The sequence below is a fragment of the Schistocerca americana genome, chromosome 7 (assembly GCF_021461395.2).
Source record: "Schistocerca americana isolate TAMUIC-IGC-003095 chromosome 7, iqSchAmer2.1, whole genome shotgun sequence".
Lineage (NCBI taxonomy): Eukaryota > Metazoa > Arthropoda > Insecta > Orthoptera > Acrididae > Schistocerca > Schistocerca americana.
The window spans coordinates 591,975,715-591,998,833 of record NC_060125.1 but is presented as its reverse complement, the minus strand read 5'-3'; the positions used below and the strand labels follow the sequence as shown (position 1 = coordinate 591,998,833).

At 42.8% G+C, this 23,119-nt stretch overlaps 1 protein-coding gene across 1 annotated transcript; it reads left to right on the top strand.

The window, feature by feature from the left end:
* Nucleotides 1-8,088: 8,088 nt before the first annotated feature.
* Nucleotides 8,089-23,006, top strand: LOC124622339 (prostaglandin reductase 1-like). Its single transcript, XM_047148017.1, has 3 exons — nt 8,089-8,291; nt 14,181-14,531; nt 22,408-23,006. The coding sequence occupies exons 1-3, from the start codon at nt 8,091-8,093 to the stop codon at nt 22,858-22,860; spliced, it is 1,005 nt and encodes a 334-aa protein (XP_047003973.1). The 5' UTR covers nt 8,089-8,090; the 3' UTR covers nt 22,861-23,006.
* Nucleotides 23,007-23,119: the final 113 nt, after the last annotated feature.

Here is a 23,119-nt window from a genome sequence, read left to right as displayed (position 1 = left end):
CATCGCGAACTGTGCACTGACAAGCGGTTATGAAAAATGGTAATATACTATCTTGCACTGCACATAGCAAGTACGATTAATGAAATTTGATTTTTAACAGTCACATCATTATTCCTGGTAGCAACAAGTTGCGGAGCAGATGAGCGTTCAGTGCGCACAGGTAGGCCAGTAAATTTAAGTACCACCAAAGTTCATGTTCCAATGTAAGGCACGGTGTTTGGCAGAGTGTATTTGTGAAAATAATATCAGTATCACTTCAGAAGTTTTGTACCAGTAAAAGATCTTGTGAATTTTCATCCAGTTTTATCAGGAAGTCAGATGCGTTAATTCTTATGTTAATTTGCTGTTTAATTACAATAACAGTTCCAGTACAGTGATTTTTTATAAGACTAACGATAAAGATTAGTAATATTCAGGGCCAACGTTTTTAACTGAGTAAATTTGTTTTGCACTGAGATGGTGTATGTAAATTTCATTGAAAACGGATTGCCCTCTCACAGACCAATTGTTTGATGTACGGGCTAGTGTGTATCTTGCATCGTGTAGCGTGAGATCCTCAAATTTCCCTTTAAAAATAAATTTTCACATAGTTACGAACTTCACATTGACAAACACGAGGTTCAAAAAATAAGTTGCTTCCAAAAGTGATCGTCCGTTTTCCGTGACCAACGAAATGATGAGGAAAACTATCCAAACAATTCGTGGTAACCGTCTTTTCAGGATGTATCATTTGTTGGACAACTATTTGCATGTTTCTCGAATTGTAAGTAGTTTGTTGCCAATAGTTCTGTGCTCGTTGGGTTAACAGTCATGTGGTAGAATTATATTCAGAGGGAGTTAAGTAACTCATGAAGAGATATGATAAATGCTTAATTCTGACTGGTGATTATGTAGAGAAGTAATGCAAACATCTATTGTAAATCCCCACTAATTCCTTCCCTTCCCGACAAAAAAATAAATAAATAAAAAATTGAAACGTATGTGAATTCCTAAGGGACCAAACTGCTGAGGTCATCGGTCCCTAGACTTACACATTGCTTAAACTATCTTACACCACACACACCCATGCGGGAGGACCCGAACGTCCGCGGTAGGGGCCGCGCAATCCGTGACATGGCGCCTCAAACCGCGCGGCCACTCCGCGCTGCTTCCCTTCCCCTCCTATTCACCTGTAGGCCGGAAAGGTTCCAGATGGTAAAACCATAAAAACATTGGTATAGGTTTAAATGTTGATGTGTCACTTAATAATCGTTCTTCTGTTTACACTCTTGAAATAGCTAACTAATTCGTATGAGCATGAAGATTTATTACGTAACTGTCTACAGATGTGCCTTCTGAGCGGAGATTTAATTCACACTCAATCTTTTCCCAAACATGTTTAAACGTCCGATGACTCGTGACTTCATCTACTCCGAGGCTCCCCTTAAATCCAAGCACCGTGCCCCGCTCAAGAAGTGCCTCAAACAAACAACAATGCAACACAAAACAAATGTTTGACCATGTAAAAATGTCCTTTGCATTAAAATGACTCTTTCATGTATTTTTTAAACATCATTAACATTATTATAATATTCGCTGTAGAAACTTTTTTTTATCATTTATATACGGCGACGAGGGTTCTAACTAATAAAAAAATTAATTCTTTTTAATTTTACTATTCACGCTTAAATATTGTACGTGGTGGGAGATTATGATTACTTTTATATAGCTATAACAATGAAATCCTACACGAAGCTGAAATGCGGTCGTACTGCACCTTTTGTTCATAAATTGTTATCAAGAATACTTTCTTTCGTATGAAATGCTAATGACATAAAACACTGTAATACTCCATAATTTACTACGTAAAAAGTCTTAAACTTAAGAAAAGAGGCGCCACAGCCTACAGAAGCTTCATACGCGTAATGATTACGCGACTAATCCAGAATTACATTTCGCAAAAAATTCTGTATCTTCACAGGCCGACAACGAATAACATACGTATCTGTGTTGCGTACAGGGACACAACAATTTAGAAACCTGCTCAATTTGCTTTCTCAAGCTTACATAATGAGTTATGCTAAATTCTATCTCTTTGATCGCTTAAAAGGGTATTAAAATGCGGTAGTGTATTCATCAAGTTTGTTAAATGTTTGAATTTGCATTGCAAACTTCAACGCATTTAATCCAGTCGCACATTTTTGTGATATCATTACATATGTTCTGAACTCTGGCTACTAGCTATACTCAACGATAGTTAATGACCACAAGACAAATATTACAGACTAAAAATACACGCTTTGTAACAAACATAGGTAGGAATTTATTAGAAGAAATAGTTATTAACGAAGGTGAAAGAAAAGCACGTGGCAATCTGCTATTCAGTCTGTTATTTACAGTGACTTCACTCTTTGTAAATGAAAATCTAATATAAACAAAGGAATTAAGATTGCGAATGTTCTCCTGTTTGCTGATGATATCGTTATCATTCAGAAGAATGAGAAAGACGCGTAATGTTACATTTCAATTTAACTACTACGTCCACGGTTTGTTAGATTCATTATTACAGCTGCAGATAACTATTTTAGAAAACATTTATGTGATTCCGACTTTCTATAATTCGGACTAGGACTGGCCCCAATTATACAGGTTTCGCTGTAGTTTTAAGACTTTTCTACTGAATTGGCTGCACAATTTCAATATTTCATTTATATCTGTAGCCACTTTCTGGGTTACTCTCGTATTATGTAAACACCAACCATGGTCTGCAGCACGCCAGAAATCACTGAGGTACGAATTACCAAGCAAAACTTGGTTTAATCTGAATAGAGTTGAAATTCCAGACGTATTTCCCGAAACAAATGGGAAAAGTTCGCACCCGCTGGACATGGCTTCGGCTGTGGACAGATCAGAAGACACGTTGTGAACACGTGGCTCACGCTTCGCCTTGAGCTTTCAGTATATCATTATAATGCGGGTTCGAGTCAGCACGGATAACAGAAAAACTAGAACTGTCCAAATCACGGAAGTTTTTACCGGAATCTACTGTTTGCTGTATTAACAAAGCATTTGAAGGCACGCCGTATTACTTACATCCTTATTCACCGGAAAGTGGCAACATGCTTGCAGAATTACACTTGAGACACACCGTAGTTCCTACCACATGCTGCCAGTTGTCTTGCGGGAAATAGTCGTTCAGTTCGTTCTATTTCTGTCTTTCAGTCAGTTTTTCTTGACGACGGTTTTCGTTTTCCGGAGAGTCTGAACACCGGTACGTTGAAACGAATTCTGTCCCGCATACTACAAAAGCAGATGATCGTATTTTAGTTCGTCTATCACCTCGTTTTCGCTCGCTTCCTCTATCAAAAAACACTTGTCACTATTGCGTTGTCACTTGGTTGCTCAGATTCCGGTTCATTGACATCTCTATTTAACTAGCAGCGGATGTTCCGTCATCTTAGCAACCAGAAATTTGTATTCTAAACGAATATATTCTTCCTAATCATAACAAAATACCTTAAGGCTAGTTCTATATTTGTTCAAAAATCGCTGATGATTCTCAAGCCCGATTATCCACAGCCAGATAATCGGGAGCTTGTCTTGCAACACACTTTCTCAGTGTAAAATACGACACCATGCTGACCCTTTGCGTGATTGTTTCTTACACTGATCTTAGACTACATTCAGTTTTTATTTATTTATTTATTTATTGTTTACACACACGTCTATTTGCAGTTAACTGTGTTCAATCACGTACAGTGAGGTGACAAAAGTCATGGGATAGCGAGCTGTACATATATACAGGATGAGTCACCTAACGTTACCGCTGGATATATTTCGTAAACCACATCAAATACTGACGAACCGATTCCACAGACCGAACGTGAGGAGAGGGGCTAGTGTAATTGTTTAATACAAACCATACAAAAATGCACGGAAGTATGATTTTTAACACAAACCTACGTTTTTTTAAATGGAACCCCGTTAGTTTTGTTAGCACATCTGAACATATAAACAAATACGTAATCAGTGCCGTTTGTTGCATTGTAAAATGTTAATTACATCCGGAGATATTGTAACCTAAAGTTGACGCTTGAGTACCACTCCTCCGCTGTTCGATCGTGTGTATCAGAGAGCACTGCAACATACATCGCGTTTCTACAGAATGATCTGCCAACGTTGCTCGAAAATGTCCCACTGGAAACGCGTCGACGTATGTGGTATCAGCATGATGGTGCACCTGCACATTCCGTAATTAACACTAGGCTGACCCTTGACAGGATGTTCGACGGGCGTTTCATAGGACGTGGAGGACGCATAAATTGGCCAGCCCATTCTCCTGATCTTACACCTCTGGACTTCTTTCTGTGGGGTACGTTGAAGGAGAATGTGTACCGTGATGTGCCTACAACCCCAGAGGATATGAAACAACGTATTGTCGCAGCCTGCGGCGACATTACACCAGATGTACCGCGGCGTGTACGACATTCATGACGCCAGAGATTGCAATTGTGTGCAGCAAATGATGGCCACCACATTGAACATCTATTGGCCTGACATGTCGGGACACACTCTATTCCACTCCGTAATTGAAAACGGAAACCACGTGTGTATGTGTACCTCACCCATCATGGTAATGTACATGTGCGTCAGTGAAAAAGACCAATAAAAAGGTGTTAGCATGTGGACGTAATGTGCTGTTCTAGTCTCTTCTGTACCTAAGGTCCATCACTGTTCCCTTTGGATCCCTACGTAATTCGGCGCTCTCCGATACACACGATCGAACAGCGGAGGAGTGGTACTCAAGCGTCAACTTTAGGTTACAATATCTCCGGATGTAATTAACATTTTACAATGCAACAAACGGCACTGATTACGTATTTGTTTATATGTTCAGATGTGCTAACAAAACTAACGGGGTTCCATTTAAAAAAACGTAGGTTTGTGTAAAAAAACGTACTTCCGTGCATTTTTGTATGGTTTGTATTAAACAATTACACTAGCCCCTCTCCTCACATTCGGTCTGTGGAATCGGTTCGTCAATATTTGATGTGGTTTACGAAATTATCCAGCGGTAACGTTAGGTGACTCACCCTGTATATGTTCATATCCGTGTGAATCCCATAGGGGGATAGGACGACATATACAGACGGCGGTAGTATCGTGTACACAAGGTATAAAAGGGCAGTGCAATGATGGAGCTGTCATTTATACTCAGATGGTTCATGTGGAAAGGATTCCGGCTTGATTATGACCACGCGATGGGAATTAAAAGGCGTTGAAACCGAAATCGTAGTTAGAGCTAGGCACATGGGGCATCGTTAGGGAATTCAGTATTCCTAGATCCACAGTGTCAAGAATGTGGCGATATGACCAAATTTCAGTTATCACCCGTCAGCACAGACAACGCAGTGGCCTTCACGTAACGACCGAGAGCAGCTGCATTCGTGTGGAGCTTTCAGTGCTAACAGATAACCAGCACTACGTGAAATAACCACAGACATCAATGTGGCAAGTACGACAAACATGTCTGTTAGGACAGTGAGGCGAAATTTGGCGTTAATAGGCCATGGCAGCAGACAACCGACGCTTGTGCCTTTGCTAACAGCACGACAATGTTTCCAATGGCTCTGAGCACTGTGGGACTTAACTTCTGAGGTCATCAGTCCCCTAGAACTACTTAAACCTAACTAACCTAAGGACATCACACACATCCATGCCCGAGGCAGGATTCGAACCTGCGACCGTAGCACGACAATGCCTGCAGCACCTCTCCTGGGCTCGTGACCATATCGGCAAGACGGCTGGAGAAGCGTCACCTGGTCGTACGAGTCCGGATTTCAGTTGGTGAGAGCTGCCGGTAGGATTCAAGTGTCGCGCAGAGTGCATGAAGCCCTGAACCCAAGTCGTCAACAAGGTATGTGCAAGTTGGTGGTGGTTCCATAATGGTGTGGGCTGTGTTTACATTGAACTGAAACGGACATTGACTTGGAATGGTTACGTTCGCCTACCTAGAGACCATTTTCAGCCATTCATGAAGTTTGTGTTCCCAAACAACGATGGAATTCTTATGGACGACACTGCGCCATGCCACCGGGCCACAGTTGTTCGCGATTGGTCTGAAGAATATTCTGGACAATTCAATCGAATGATTTGGCGACCCAGATCGCCCGACATGAATCGCATCGAACATTAATGGGAAATAAGCAAGAGCTCGGTTCGTGCACAAAATCCTGCACCAGCAACACCTTCAGCATTCTGGACGGCTATAGAGGCAGCATGGTTCAGTATTTCTGCAGGGGACTTCCAACGGCTTATTGAGTCCGTGCCACGATGAGTTGCCGGCCGGCAATAGGAGGTCCTACACCGTATTGAAAGGTATCCTGTGACTTTTGTCACCTCAGTGCAAATCCCGCTGACTTTAGTGTAATTATTGTCTATGAATAAAAGTATCATTTCTGTTCGTCTCATTGCGTATTTCTTTCATTTACCATCCGTACTGTACTGTAGCAACACTTTGTGAAGAGTTGCCCCAGAATTTGGCGAGAGTACGAGGTGCATTCAAGTTCTAAGGCCTCTGATTTTTTTTCTCCGGACTGGAAAGAGATAGAAACATGCGCATTGTTTTAAAATGAGGCCGCGTTCATTGTCAATATGTCCCAGAGATGGCAGCACCGTATGGCAGATGGAATTTTACCGCCAGTGGCGAGAATGAGAACTGTTTTAAATACTTAAAATGGCGGCGTTTTCCTTACTTGAACAGCGTTCAATCATTCGTTTTCTGAATTTGCGTGGTGTGAAACCAATTGAAATTCATCGACAGTTGAAGGAGACATGTGGTGATGGAGTTATGGATGTGTCGAAAGTGCGTTCGTGAGTGCGACAGTTTAATGAAGGCAGAACATCGTGTGACAACAAACTGAAACAACCTCGGGCTTGCACAAGCCGGTCTGATGACATGATCGCGAAAGTGGACAGAATTGTTTTGGGGGATCGCCGAATGACTGTTGATCAGATCGCCTCCAGAGTTGGCATTTCTGTGGGTTCTGTACACACAATCCTGCATGACGACCTGAAAATGCGAAAAGTGTCATCCAGGTGGGTGCCACGAATGCTGACGGACGACCACACGGCTGCCCGTGTGGCATGTTGCCAAGCAATGTTGACGCGCAACGACAGCACGAATGGGACTTTCTTTTTGTCGGTAGTGACAATGGATGAGACGTGGATGCCATTTTTCAATCCAGAAACAAAGCGCCAGTCAGCTCAATGGAAGCACACAGATTCACCGCCACCAAAAAAATTTCGGGTAACCGCCAGTGCTGAAAAAATGATGGTGTCCATGTTCTGGGACAGCGAGGGCATAATCCTTACCCATTGCGTTCCAAAGGGCACTACGGTAATAGGTGCATCCTACGAAAATGTTTTGAAGAACAAATTCCTTCCTGCACTGCAACAAAAACGTCCAGGAAGGGATGCGCGTGTGCTGTTTCACCGAGACAACGCACCCGCACATCGAGCTAACGTTACGCAACAGTTTCTTCGTGATAACAACTTTGAAGTGATGTCTCATGCTCCCTACTCACCTGACCTGGCTCCTAGTGACTTTTGGCTTTTTCCAACAATGAAAGACACTCTCCGTGGCCGCACATTCACCAGCCGTGCTGCCATTGCCTCAGCGATTTTCCAGTAGTCAAAACAGACTCCTAAAGAAGCCTTCGCCGCTGCCATGGAATCATGGCGTCAGCGTTGTGAAAAATATGTACGTCTGTAGGGCGATTACGTCGAGAAGTAACGCCAGTTTTATCGATTTCCGGTGAATAGTTAATTAGAAAACAAATCGGAGGCCTTAGAACTTGAATGCACCTCGTACATTTGTAGAGAGAACTAGCTATTAATTTACACAACAAACGGATGTTAAATTGCAAGACAGTGGTGGAATTTGCATCTCATCGCCTCTCAGACCCACAGTGATTCAGCACCGTGAGTCTGACGACCTTCCATCTGGGACCCAATACAGATAGCGATGACAACGCGCCAAGGCCTCGCGGCGCGGCCGCGTTATATAAGCGGCGTGCAGCGACCGCGCTTGCAGTAGGACACCGGCAGCCATGGTGAAGGCGCGCAAGATTGTGATCGCCCGCGTGTTCCAGGGAGAGCCGCGGCTCCAAGACTTCCGCATCGAGGAGGAGGACCTGCCGGCTCTCCGCGATGGCCAGATACTCGCCGAGGCAGTCTACATCAGCGTCGATCCCTACCAGAGGGCGTACAAGAACATGCACCACGTCGGCAACACCATGATCGGCTCGCAGGTGAAGTTGCTGTCATATGCCTCCGTTGCTAACCAATTCTAATTAACTCGCACTAATTACTGTCCTGACAGAAGAACACCATTGCGAATGACAAAATTATTACAGGTACGCCATATTGAAGAACACAAGTCCACACACACACGCTCACAAATAACATCACTGACTTTCCATTGGCACCCCCTGTTTCTGTTCACCACCGATGCAAAAATAAAATAAAAACGATTTGCTGTGCTGAAGTCAATGAATCAATTTACTTTTGGGTAATGACAGATGATAAAACTTTGCAAAAAATGTCGTACATGAACGAGTTCAATTTTTTGAAAGATAAAAGCCTTTTCAGGCGTTTTGACAGACACTCGTATTTAATTTTTTTTTTTTTTTTTTTTTTTTTATTACTTGATTTAAGTTTGGAAATTTGTGGTAAGCTCCTACGCGACCAAATTTCTGAGGCCATCGGTCCCTAGGCTTACAAACTACTTAATCTAACTTAACCTAACCTACGCTAAGGACAAACACAAACACCCATGCCCGAGGAAGGACTCGAACCTTCGACGGGGGCAGCGGCGCGAACCGTGGCAGATTTAAGTTGCTTACAGGCGATGATGAATGAGAATAATATTATCACATGCTTATTTCTAATAAGTAACAAAGCTGAAGTAATCAGATCGATACTGAAACTGCTTTGTGAGTTGGTATTAATCTCAAATGATAACATTATGAATAATTAGTTTGTTGGTGTACGCCTTTTTTTATTTACTTGATCATAAAATGATAGACATAAATCTATCGTTAACTGAATGCGATTTTTGCCGTGGTCCTTTAGTTACGATCAATTTTATCTTCTCCTTCTTCTGTCCTTCAAGGCTGAGTCGTTTGTGCCTCTTCCGGCTTCACCTTTTACTGCCACCTCTTTCTGGGCCATCGTACGTCCCTTCTTCCTCTTGGCTGGTACAGCGTGGCCACTCATTCTTTGTTGGTGATGTTAGCATACAGTTTTATTTTGTTCAGTCTTTTCATTAGCGTTATAAATATTTAGTTCGTTCCTAACAACTTCATTTCTTATGCGGTCTTCACTGGGAACAACTCTCACTTCCCTAAAAAAAATCTCATTTCTGATGCTTGTGGTTTGCTTTTATCTCGTTTTTAAGGATCCATGACTCTCTTCCCTACAACAGTACACGATCAATTCATATGTCGTTAAGTAAACCATCAGTCTCACTGTATAAGAAAGTTGCCATTACTGTTTTACTGTAAAAGTCATCTTGTTGTGAACTGCTACTTATCACACACATTAATTCGACATTTACACATGTTTATGGTCTATAAGAAATATCCAAATTCCGTGTGTTTAGAAAAATAGGAATAGTCTGACTTGTATTTATGTTATTCTTGATATTGTTGACAACTGGCAAGTGTGTTATACGACCTTAAGTCAACAGTTACTTTATGTAATACCAATCGCTGTGACTAACTGACACTAGTTCAATCACTCCTTGTCCATCGACATATTTCATAAGCTTTATGTAACAAGAAAAATTTAATTTCTCTGAACCGACATCTTGCATTTTCCTAGAAGACGTGTTGTCAACAGAATCATATCACTCTTTTGAATACATAGCAGTTGATAAGAGTACAGCAGCCCTTCGGTTCAAGGTTTAGTTTCTTCTAACTTACACTACAGCTTTCAGCCGCTTGTGCAAACGCAGAAGAGTATTAATTGATGTGATATCTACGTATAAAAAGCATTGTTAGATCACTAATTCACCTGAAGACGAATGGAACGACAGGTATCAATGACCTGGGGGGGGGGGGGGGGATATTTTTGGGTTCTGGAGAAATGTAGGATCATACGAGAAAATTTATCTGGGCAGATAGATTCAAAAACGGCAAAACAATATTTATAGCATTTCTATATTTAGAAAAAAACAATGACATTGTTGACTGGGATACACTCTTTGGAATTAAAAAGTTATCGAAAATAAAACACGGGGAGGATAATGTATTTAGATTGCACAGTAACCAGACTGCAGCTGCCAAGAAGAATACGAAAAGGAAATCAGTAACTGCCTCTCCATCATATTACAGTCAGTACACTGAACAAGCAATGAAGGAAACTCAGGAGAAATTCGGAAAGCAAATTAAAGTTGAAGCAGAACAAATAAAAAACGCGTCAGTTCTCTTGACAGCATTGCAGTTCTACCAAACAGTGCAAAAAACTTGGAAGATTATTTGAACAAATGGATAGTGTCTTCAAAAGAAGTTGTAAGATGAATATCAACAATAGCAAAGCAAAGGTAACGAAGTGTAGTGGAATTAAACCAGGCGATGATGAGGGAATTAGATTATGAAACAAGATACTAGAAGTAATAGATGACTTTTACTATTTGGACAGCAAAATAACTTACGATGGCAGAAGTAACGAGAATATAAAATGCATACTAGCAGTAGCAATGAAATCTTTTCTAAAAATAAGAAATAGGGAGTGGAAACAGTTGTCGGCTGTGAGGTCGAATGTCGTTGTGAATTTCGACAATATTTCATCAAACGCAACCGAATGACATCTTCAGGTGCGACTAATACATTGCTGAATAATGAATGTTATCACTGTCATAACTCAGCAGTGAGTTCGACGCACCTGCAGATGTCGATCAGCTGCGTCAATGAAACATTGTGCCTATTTCACAACGACAGTCGACCTCTCTTCCGACAACCTTTCCTACTAATCCGTCGGGTAAGCCTCAAGCAAAGCAAGAAAAACGTTAATACCGTGCACAAATTTGAAAGTCAGAATGTCTTCCACGACAGTATTTGCTGGATTGTAGTAACCTTATCTGTAATCGATTCGTGTAGAATAAACAGAGCAGACATGAATAGAATAATGTCGGATCTTACGGAGAATGCTTAACATTAGATGAGTAGACTGGATAACTGATGAAGAGAAACTGAATCGTGTTGAGCAGAAAAAAGTGCATGAGCAAAACTTAACTGTAAGATTGGATCATGAGGCATCAAGCAATAGTCAGTTTGGTAATTCGGAGAAGTGTGTTGCTACAAATTGTAGAGGGCGGCCAGTGTTCGGCTATGGAGTTTCATGCGGACAAAGCTTGCATTAGGTATGCAGAGATGATGAGAGTTAATCAGAAGGTCTAACAGATACAGACGCATCAAATCAGTCTTTGGAATGAAGACCCCGAAACAGCATATCATTAAATATTACTGTGTTGGCAGACTATATTTTACCATACACTACAGTGTGACGTTAATATTACGAATGTAAATCGATGGAAAGCACTGTGTGATAACTATTGAACTGTATGAAATGAAATCGTCATTACTTCTGAACGGTTTGCGTTAGCACGTTCAAACTGTACGGTTGGCCGCAGGGCACGGTGGGAATTAGTACTCAGATGCATGGTTTGGTTTAGCGAAGAAGCGCACTTTCATTTGGATGGGTTCGTCAATAAGGAACATTGGCGCATTTGGGGAACCGAGAATCCACAATGCGCGATCGAGAAGTTTCTTCACCCTCAACAGTTGACTGTGCGATATTCCTTGATGCCAAGGTGACTACCGAACAGTACGTGAAGGTTTTGGAGATGATTTCGTCCCCATTACCCAAAGTGACCCTGATTTAGACAAGATGTGGGTCATGCAAGACAGAGCTCGATCCCATCGAAGAAGGAGAGTGTTTGACGTCCTCGAGGAGCAGTTTGGGGACCGCATTCTGCCTTTGGGATGTATAGGGGCCACTGGCATGAGCCTCGATTGGCCGCCATATTCTCGGGATCTGAATACATGCGATTCCTTTTTGTGGGGCTATATTAAAGACAAGGTGTATAGCAATAACCCCAAAACTATTGCTGAGCTGAAAACAGCTATTCCAGAGGCCATCGACAAGATCAATGTTCCGACACTTCAGTAGGTCATGCAGAATTTCGCTATTCGTCTGTGCCGCATCAACGCCAATGAAGGCAGTCTTATCGAACATGTCATAACCTATATCCGAATATATGTAGTAACGTTTAAATGTTGAATAAGGTGTGTGCACGCTGTAGTTTGTAACTAAATTACGTTTTTTCATATAGTTCAATAATTCTCACGCTGTAATTCCTTTCTGTTATGCAGTCTGCAGTAGATCTTTCTCGAGCGCTTTGTAGAGAACTTGGGTGGCAAGAAATCAACAAGTGATTGAGAACTCTGAAGAAACTTTCAAACGCCAAGATCGCTAGTAAAGCTGATACAATGTCCGGAACATATAAAATGATCAATAAGTCACGCCTAAGACAGTAACAAATTATCAGCATTTGGCTGTGATTTCAGTTACATTCAGACTGCGTGCCACCTCTTTTATAGCATCCACACTATCATGAAACTCACAGGTTATTATATAAGTCACAAGTAACAACTAAAAGCAAGGTTATTCTACTAAAAGAGGCATTATAACTTTCAACGTCATACGCCATCTGTTGACCGACGTTCGTACTTCGTTCTGAGAGTCTTGTGTCTCAGGCTATCGATGTATAAACTGTCTATGGTCGAAGAAGTGGTCCACGTATTCTAAACACAAACTCGAACTGTAGTGCATGGCAAATTGTGTTATTCTCAACATCCACCATTAATATATTCACACTTGTTTCAATACTAAAAAATTGAAAGCCTGAGGAAGAATACATTTAATCCATACTTGCTATAGACTGTTTCGTTGGGGCAAAATTTTCTCTGTGCACAGTCGTGTCCAGTTCTCAAGTAATTTTTGTTTATCGTGGAGTAAAAGTTATGTAGTAGTCCTGTCCATTATCTGAGAAACGTTTTCTGACTTTACCTTGCAGTTTTAGATTTTTTATGAAAAGTGCGATAAACGTAGCAAATTGGGTGAACGTAAACATCAGGCTACACTGTAGGTCAATCTTTTACCACAACTTTTATTTGCCATTTTCATTCGTTAGCTCCGCCAATTCACAAGCAAACTATCGCCTTCCAACCTAATCCAAACATCAGGCTACACTAGAGATCAGTCTGTCTCAGTCTGTCATTACAACCAAGATTTTGTGGAGTTCTAATATCACACTCTAGCCTGTCAGCAACAACTGAGGATGAATGGTTCTAAATACGAGTATTAACAATATCATATCACCTAACATTTTGTCTCGTCGGTTATCGAAAACGCTAACGTTAGGTCTAAACAAGTAATCGCCTTTACAAGCGAGAACATATGGCTTCCGTCACGTTGTTACAATCCACCTGGCTAGGTATACCAGTTAGCAACGCACTTGTCAGTGACTGTTAGTCCTTACAAGTTACTAATCACAATGTAATAGGTCAGACGATAGCAACAGAAATATTTTAATGTTGGTGGATTGTGGAGGGATGTGTTTTGGTCTTCAGTCCTGAGACTGGTTTGATGCAGCTCACCATGCTACTCTATCGTGTGCAAGCTTCTTCGTCTCCCAGTACCTACTGCAACCTACATCCTCCTGAATCTGCTTAGTGTATTCATCTCTTGGTGTCACTCTACGATATTTACCCTCCACGCTACCCTCCAATACTAAATTGGTGATGCCTTGATGCCTCAGAACATGTCCTGCCAACCGATCCCTTCTTCTAGTCAAGTTGTGCCACAAACTCATCTTCTCCCCAATTCTATTCAATACCTCCTCATTAGTTATGTGATCTACCCATCTAATCTTCAGCATTCTTCTGTAGCACCACATTTCGAAATCTTCTATTCTCTTCTTGTCTAAACTATTTATCGTCCACTCCACGTTTCACTTCCATTGTGGAGGGATACAGGTTGTGAATTCGCAAAACCGTAACAAAACACTACTAAAAATACCAGTTATTGCAATTAACAGAAATCACAAAGAGAAGTGTGTTAATCTCTGCCCACAGGTGGCCCGCATCGTGGAGAGCCGTGCGGCGGGCTTCCCAGTGGGGCGGTACGTGGTCGGCTACTGGGGGTGGCGCGACCGCACCGTGGCCGACGTGGGGCCGGATGCGCCCTACTTCATGTCGCCGGTCATGCTGGTGCCAGACCTGGGGGAGCTGCCCCTCTCCCTCTCTCTGGGGGTGCTGGGCATGCCCGGAATCACGGCCTACTTTGGACTGCTGGAGATCTGCAAGCCTAAGGAGGGAGAGGTCGCCGTAGTCAGTGGGGCAGCAGGTGCTGTGGGGTCCATAGTCGGGCAGATAGCGCGCCTCAAGGGGTGCAAAGTAATTGGCTTCGCAGGATCAGACGCTAAGGTAAGACACCGCTTCCATTTGCGATTCCTGCACCTATGACACTGTGGTGTGCGTACTGTAAGACCTTCAGTACACACACCATCAGATTATTTGACATGTCGCTCTAACGAAGTAGTTGAGTGTCAGCAATATGTCTCGTGGTCTTATCGTGGCGTGTTTATCTTCTGCCGTTAGGTCGGACGATAGAAATGCCACTTGCACGCTTAGAGTAGCAGATTTACGGTGATACTTGACAAAAGTGTGTATACATTTATCTTCATGGCTATGTACAGGAATATGGTAATCTTATTAGGCGCAGACTGAAACTTGACTATAGACTGGTACAGACAAATGTAGACTGGTACAGACTAATGCAGACTGGTGCAGATTGGTGCAGACAAATGCAAACTGACTAATCGGAGGTCTGTACACTCGTTATAACACCACGCGCATTCGTGTATCACTGCGCGAGTGTGATCCGCGAGGAGAAAAAGTTCTACTTTAGCAGCAATCTCATTGGCTGCGTTACATATTAATACACAGATCTGCGGAAGCAGAATTTGGTCTGTCTCTATGGCAGCGCCATCTCGTAGTGCGGAGATGGACGAGCGCTGCGCCTGCGCTGTTGTGCTTAGCGGGGTGCGCTCTAGTGGGAAAGTTGTGTATGCGCTGACTACGTGGAACTATGTACACAACAGATGCAGGTGAGGTCAGTGCAGCATAATCTCATCAGATCAGTGACACTTGTTCGTAAGTACTGCTGAGTTTTCCTCAAAATCCTTACATTCTTCAGACATAGGAAGGCTGCCCAGAAAGTAATGCATCCCATTTTTATCTCAGCTGAAAACAATGCTACGAATGGGAAACGTTACGTATGTATTATTTGAAGTCTCCTGAGTGAGCGCGCCAAGTATCTGTCTCTTCCGACGGATAGCGTAGCTGCATTTCAAAGTGGCGTCTGAGGGTGACACACGTTACAAGCAACGTGCCGCCATTGAATTTCTCACTGTAGAGGAGAAACAGTGGGGAATATTCACAAACATTTGTGCAAAGTCTATGCAGCATCTGCTGTCGACAGGAGTACAGTTATTAGCTGGGCACGGAGGGTGAGGTCATCAGAAGGTGGTTCGGTGGAGCTCGACGATTTGCAGCGGTCGGGGAGACCATCCACGGCTGTCACACCTGACATGTTGCAGCGAGCTGATGTTGTCATTCACGAGGACAAATGGACAAATGGTTCAAATGGCTCTGACCACTATGGGACTCAAAATCTGAGGTCATCAGTCCCCTAGAACCTAGAACTACTTAAACCTAACTAACCTAAGGACACCACACACATCCATGCCCGAGGCAGGATTCGAACCTGCGACCGTAGCAGTCGCGTGGTTCCAGACTGAAGCGCCTAGAACCGCTCGGCCACACCGGGCGGCTTCACGAGGACAGACGCATTACGACTCGGTAGTTGGCGCTGCATCTGTCAATCAGCAAAGGAAGTGGGGATGCAATTATCCGCATTTTTGGATATTCAAAAGCGTGTGCAAGATGGGTCATGCGGTGTCTAACGGTGGATCACAAATCGCACAGAAAAAAACATTTGTCTTGATTTGCTGCATCGTTTTGAAGCTGAGGGGGAGGCCTTATTGTCCCAGATTGTGACAGGTGATGAAACCTGGGTTCACCATCTTGAGCCCAAAACAAAACGACCGTCGATGGAATGGCGCCGTTCTCTTTCCCCGCAGAAGAAAAAATTCGAAGCACCTGCTTCCGCCAGTAAGATCATGATCATCGTGTTCTGGGGCTGTTAAGGTGTGATTCTCATTGATATGATACCAAGAGGCGGTACCATTAATTCAGGAGCATATGTCAACACATTAACAAAACTGAAGACGTGCTTCCGGCGACTTAGGCGCCACAACAATCCAGCAAATGTTTTGCTGCAACACGATAACGCTCGGCCTCACACAAGTATGAGGACTGCTGAACGCATCGCAGAACAGGGTTGGACAGTGATACTCCATCAACCCTACAGCCCTGACCTACCCCCTCGGGCTTAACACTTGCTTGGGCCAATAAAAGATGCCATTCGTGGAAGACACTTTGAGGACAATGAGGAGGTGATTCACACAGGGAAGCACTGGCTCCGTCACCAGGACAAGAACTGGTACCGACAGGACGTTTTGCGCTGGAGGAAGACCATAGAACGGGATGGAGATTACGTGAAAAAATTGGGTATGTAGATAAAACACCATTCTTTCGTGCGTGTAATTCTCATTATGTCCAATAAAGAATTATTGAAGAAAAAAAATGCGGTGCATTAATGTCTGGCAACCCTCGTACAAAGTGTAGATAGAGACATGTGCATTACCTGGTCAAAAGTATTCGGACACCTCTATGTAATGGGAAATTGACGACTAACAGTCGCTAGAGGCAGACGTGCCAGTATAAAAGGAAGTGGGGAGAGAGCGACAGCAGGATTTATCAGTCGGGAGAGCTCTGTTACTTCGAATTTGAAGTCTAAAAGCGATGGAACAGCCACAGTAAACCGAGACCAGACAGGGCTCACACACTGAGAGACAGGTACCATCGAATATTGCGGAATGTGGTTATAAAAATCGCGTGAAATCAGCGATAGATTTCACTCGTCAGTTCCAAAGTGCTACCAGCAGTACGGCCAGCACATTGGTTGTGCACAGGTAGTTAACAAACATGGGGTACAGTGATCGAGCAGCTGCTTATAGGCCACACGTTTCTGCAGTCAGTACAAAGTGACGCTTGGAGAGCTGTAAACAACAACATCACTGGATAGTGGATGAAACTGATGATTTGGACTAATGAATCACACTATACCTTGTGACAATTCCGTGGGAAGTTTCCGGTTTGCTGGATGCCTGGAGAACGTTCCTGTGAGCAGTAAAATGCGGAGGAAGTGATTTTATGCTACTGGGGTGTTTGTCATGGTTATGGAGTGGTCCCCTTATTGGGTTTAAGAAAACACTAAATGCGGAAGGATACGAACACATTCTGCAATATTGCATACTGTGTACAGTAGAGGTACAGTTTGGAGACGATGAATGTTGTATCAGCGTGACACTACACTCTGCCACAAAGCAGCGTCCATGGTTTGTGTACCATAACGTTCTTAAAATTGACTAGCCTACCCAGAGCCCCTATCTGAGCTTAGTGAATCACCGTTAGGACGTCGACTTCGCACCAGATCCCAGTGTCCAACTTCACTATCTTCTTTCGTTACTAGGAGGACTTGTGGCAAAAACTGGGGCCTAAGCCCCAGGGGTATGCACTGGAAATACACCACAGTGGTTAGACCTAGGATTTCATATGGGGCCATAGTGGGGTGAAAGAAGGTAGAACAGCGGGTTGCTGCTAAAGAGCTTGCTAAGGTGCAGAGATTGACCTGCTTAGCCATGTTGTTGTTGTGGTCCATGTTATTTGTTAAGAAGAAAATACTCATGTATATGAACCATGTTGTTGTTGTTGTGGTCTTCAGTCCTGAGACTGGTTTTATGCAGCTCTCCATGCTACTCTATCCTGTGCAAGCTTCTTCATCTCCCAGTACCTACTGCAGCCTACATCCTTCTGAATCTGCTTAGTATATTCATCTCTTGGTCTCCCTCTACGATTTTTACCCTCCACGCTACCCTCCAATACTAAATTGGTGATCCCTCGATGCCTCAGAACATGTCCTACCAACCGATCCCGTCTTCTAGTCAAGTTGTGCCACAAACTCCTCTTCTCCCCAATTCTGTTCAATACCTCCTCATTAGTTATGTGATCTACCCATCTAATCTTCATCATTCTCCTGTAGCACAACATTTCGAAAGCTTCTATTATTATCTTGTCCAAACTATTTATCGTCCATGTTTCACTTCCATACATGGCTACACTCCATACAAATACTTTCAGAAACAACTTCCTGACATTTAAATCTATACTCGATGTTAACAAATTTCTCTTCTTCAGAAACGCTTTCCTTGCCATTGCCAGTCTACATTTTATATCATCTCTACTTCGACCATCATCAGTTGCTTTGCTCCCCAAATAGAAAAACTCCTTCACTACTTTAAGTGTCTCATTTCCTAATCTAATTCCCTCAGCATCGCCCGACTTAATTCGACTACATTCCATTATCCTCGTTTTGCTTTTGTTGATGTTCATCTTATATTCTCCCTTCAAGACACTGTCCATTCCGTTCAACTGCTCTTCCAAGTCCTTTGCTGTCTCTGACAGAATTACAATGTCATCGGCGAACCTTAAAGTTTTTATTTCTTCTCCATGGATTTTAATACCTACTCCGATTTTTTCTTTTGTTTCCTTTACTGCTTGCTCAATATACAAATTGAATAACATCTGGGAGAGGCCATAACGGGCGAAATTAGCAGCACACCAACCGCTGGAATGGAAGCCATGCTGGATATGCCTCCACTTCACCTTTGGGTTAAGATGGAGGCAGCAGCTGGGGCATACAGACTTAAAAATGGCCAAAACTGGGTCTCATTCAGATATCCAGAATCACACACTAACGTAGTGAGTGAGGTAAATATAGGTATGGCGAGGGAAATGCCCGCCGACTATATAATAACTCCGAACTGCTTCGACAAGCCTTACAATATAATAATTGGAAGTAGGGAGCAGTGGAAGAAAACAGTTCGACACCGTACGAGGGACACTGTTTGGTTCACCGATGGGTCGAAAACAGATCAAGGCGTCGGGGCAGGGTTGTACGGGGTTCAACCAAGACTGGAGAGCAGCATGTCTCTAGGGAAGCTGGCCTCTGTATTCCAAGCCGAAATTACTGCAATTAGGGCATGTGAGGAGGAGAATATGAGTAGGTGCTACAATGACCGTAGCATCTACATCTATTCAGACAGCCAGGCAGCCCTGAAATCATTGGCAGCTCCTGCAACAAGATCTAAGATTGTTGCAGATTGCCACAGGGCTCTCGTGGAGCTAGGGGGAAGCAATAGGGTGAACCTAGTGTGGGTCCCTGGCCACTCAGGGATCTGTGGCAATGAACAAGCCGATAGATTGGGTAGGATGGGGGCAACAACTCCATTTATTGGACCGGAACCTGTCTTGACAATCATCAAGGCTATGATCAAATTAGAACTACTGAACTGGCTTAGGAAACAGCATGTAGGATATTGGACCATGGTCCATAAACAAAAACATGGTAAGGTAATGATGCCCAAGCCATGTTTTAAAAGAAGCTCTGTAATCCTGGGATTGAACAGGAAAGAGATCAAACTCATGACTGGACTGATGACCGGCCATGGGAACTTCAAAAAACACCTACACACAATGGGTATAATGGAAGAGGACCCTAAATGAAGGATCTGTGATGAGGGTGAAGAAACTGCATCACACCTAATCTTTGAATGCATGGCATTGGAGAGTAAAAGATACAGAATCTTCGGGACAACTAGACTTGAAGAAATTGTGTCTAACAAAAAACTGGTAGAGGGACTCTTTGCACTATTTAAGGGCACTGGTTGGCTTTACTAGATAGACAGGGAGCGATACCGCACGATAAACCTAGTTTCGGTGCGGGCAGTGGCGGGTTAGACCTAAGCTGTTTTAGCTCTCCTGTTAAAATCAATCAATCAATCTTCTTTCGTTTCGGTTCTTGAGGAAGAATGGGATGGCGTTTCTTCACAAATACACACCTCACTAAAAGTGTCCCTAGGAGGTTTCAAGCTGTCATAAAGGCGAAGTGTGGACACCTCCCATATTAATGTCCATTAATAGGTATCTGGATGCTTTTGATCAGATGTTTAAGGTCGCACCTCCATTCAACGAGATTATGTTGGCTATTTTCAAAAAATTGTATGATGTGTCACTCGTACGAAAGCATACTGTTTGGTTGGCCGGTATAAAGAGAGCTTGAGAGATGAAGTGTCGTATTTGTATTACTATCGCTGAATATACATATGAAAAATAAGAAAAAGAGAATGAAACTGGGCGTGCGTTCACAGCCTCCACTCTTCTCTGGAGACGTCTCAAGGATAGATGTTGATGAGCAGTACTCACGTGTCTTCACTCCGTACTGTACTGATGAACCATAAACCGTTTTCACTCAGTCTCTCAAGCACAACAGCTAATTTTAAAGCTTGAAATCTCATTCTTCACGAATATTCTAACCACGTACTATCTGGTCGAGTCTTGGCGCATTACCATTGTTTCAAGGCCACAGTGTAACACTGATCCGCTAAGGACAGTAGAAAAAAATGACTAGTTATGTTTCATTAACAATAATTACGTAAGTAAATTCAGAAAAATTACACTCTGTGGTTGTTTCAAAACCCCGACAGACAGTTCATTGTACGTACTCATTGCAGGCTTGACTTATGTCACAGTACTCGTACTTCTGCTGTGTCTGTGTGTTCTTGCACTGCAAACGTCTACTGTAAACGGGAGATCTTATGTTTATTACTGTCTTTCTTTGAAATTAAAATATCGACAAAAATATACAGAATAGAAACGTAATACAGAACGGGGAAGCATGCAGCGACGCAACATTTTTTCCACATTAATGATCTGATCTCATCGCCACCTATACAAAATTTTTGGGGGTAATATAAACAAAAGTGGTTAGTTACAAGGATGTACCGGAATCTGTTGTTAGCTATTGAATAGAGCGTCGAGTAACAAATCCAGAAGTTGTCATCTTGAGGTTGAAGCTCTTCTGTCTGTGTTCGTTTACAAACAAATAATACATGTATACAGAGCTCTCTATAATGGAAGTGTGTTCCCCGCCCTCAAAGAACTATCGGACAACACCGACCTATAAGCTCCCCCTCCCCCCCCCCCTTTCCCTTACACACACATCTTTTTAAAGAAAATACATAGAAATAAATGAAAATAAAATAAATAATTAGATAAAAAAGTAAGTAAATAGATAAAACCCACACCCATTCACACACACAAACACACACACACACACACACACACACACACACACACATACATGCATGCACGCACACAAATCTTCCAAATAGAATTAGTTAATGTTAGGTCGACCATAACATCCCAGGCGTAAAATTTCGAAGTAAATAACTTTTCCACATTAAGATCTATCTGGTGGCAAAAGACAAGCCGCGAAAGAAAACAAGTGCAATAAAAAAAACATAAAAACCCAGGAAAACCACTGCATATAAATAGTAAATACTGTCTTCAAAACCCAAATTTATATGTTTACAAGTACATAGTAAAGAGCAATTTTTCCTGTTTAATAGAAATAAAATAAAGGCCCACTGATGATTCTCAATATTCAGCGAAACATATGTGGTAAACAGGAGAAAAGGTAAAACTGGGTGTTTGTGAAGGTGGACCCCCTCCAAAAACTAATCTATTCAGAAGTTAATGAAGGAAGAACGTAGTTGAAATAATAAGACACTAAACAACGCAGTTTTACCATTCCAGCAAAAATGAAAGGCAAGGCAAAAATTATTGTATGATAAACATATGCCACCATAATCAGATATCTATTAAAGCTGCAGAGGAGAAGTGCTAATTATGACCTATTTGTAGCAAAAATTGTGTCGTTCATCTGGAATGATTTGGGAAAACGAGTGAAAAACCGAATCAGGAGCCGGCCGAAGTGGCCGTGCTGTTAAAGGCGCTGCAGTCTGGAACCGCAAGACCGCTACGGTCGCAGGTTCGAATCCTGCCTCGGGCATGGATGTTTGTGATGTCCTTAGGTTAGTTAGGATTAACTAGTTCTAAGTTCTAGAGGACTAATGACCTCAGCAGTTGAGTCCCATAGTGCTCAGAGCCAGCCAGCCGAATCAGGAGTGGATGTCATTATAGTAATTAGCTGTAACTTATTTACACAATGTGAAAACGTCCTCTTGTAGCGATATAACTGGCCTCTCTTCCGCAGGTGAAGTGGCTGAAAGAGGAGTTGGGATTCCATCACGCATTTAACTACAAGACGAATGACGTCACAGAGGCGCTGAAGCAGGCGGCACCTGACGGCGTCGACGTGTACTTCGACAACGTGGGCGGCGAGATGAGCAGCGCAATCATCAACAGCATGCGAGAGTACGGTCGCATCTCCGTGTGCGGCGCGATATCTGGATACAACGAGTCTAATCTCCCGAAGGCTACCATCATCCAGCACGCAGCCATATTCAAGCAGCTCCGCATGGAGGGATTCATGTACATGCGATGGCACGACCGCTGGGGAGAGGGCATCGGACAGCTGATGCAGTGGATCAGGGAGGGGAAAATCAAGTACCACGAGACTGTTACCGATGGCTTCCAGAACACTCCCAAAGCCTTTGTTGGCATGCTGGAAGGAGAGAACCTAGGGAAAGCTGTTGTTAAAGTCTGAAGCGTGAAGCATACTTCCGTACTAGATTTGGGCGCATGAGCAGGGCCAAAGACAATTTGTTACAGTATTTTGTGCAGTGAATTACAAAAGGTAGCTGGATGACTGGGACAGAATATTCTTTCAGAATTTGTTTGTGCTTTCATTTTTGTAAACTAATAAGAAATAAATTTTATAGAAAACCTTTTGTGTGTTGTGTCCATTATTTAACTCCACAGTCAGATTATATGTCCCAGCACGTAATTGTCGCAAAAACAACATA

Coding starts and splice junctions, on each gene's coding strand:
- LOC124622339 (XM_047148017.1), top strand. CDS start 8,091: ATGGTGAAGGCGCGCAAGATTGTGATCGCCCGCGTGTTCCAGGGAGAG. Junction 8,292..14,180: donor ACACCATGATCGGCTCGCAG/GTGAAGTTGCTG, acceptor CTCTGCCCACAG/GTGGCCCGCATCGTGGAGAG. Junction 14,532..22,407: donor TCGCAGGATCAGACGCTAAG/GTAAGACACCGC, acceptor TCTCTTCCGCAG/GTGAAGTGGCTGAAAGAGGA.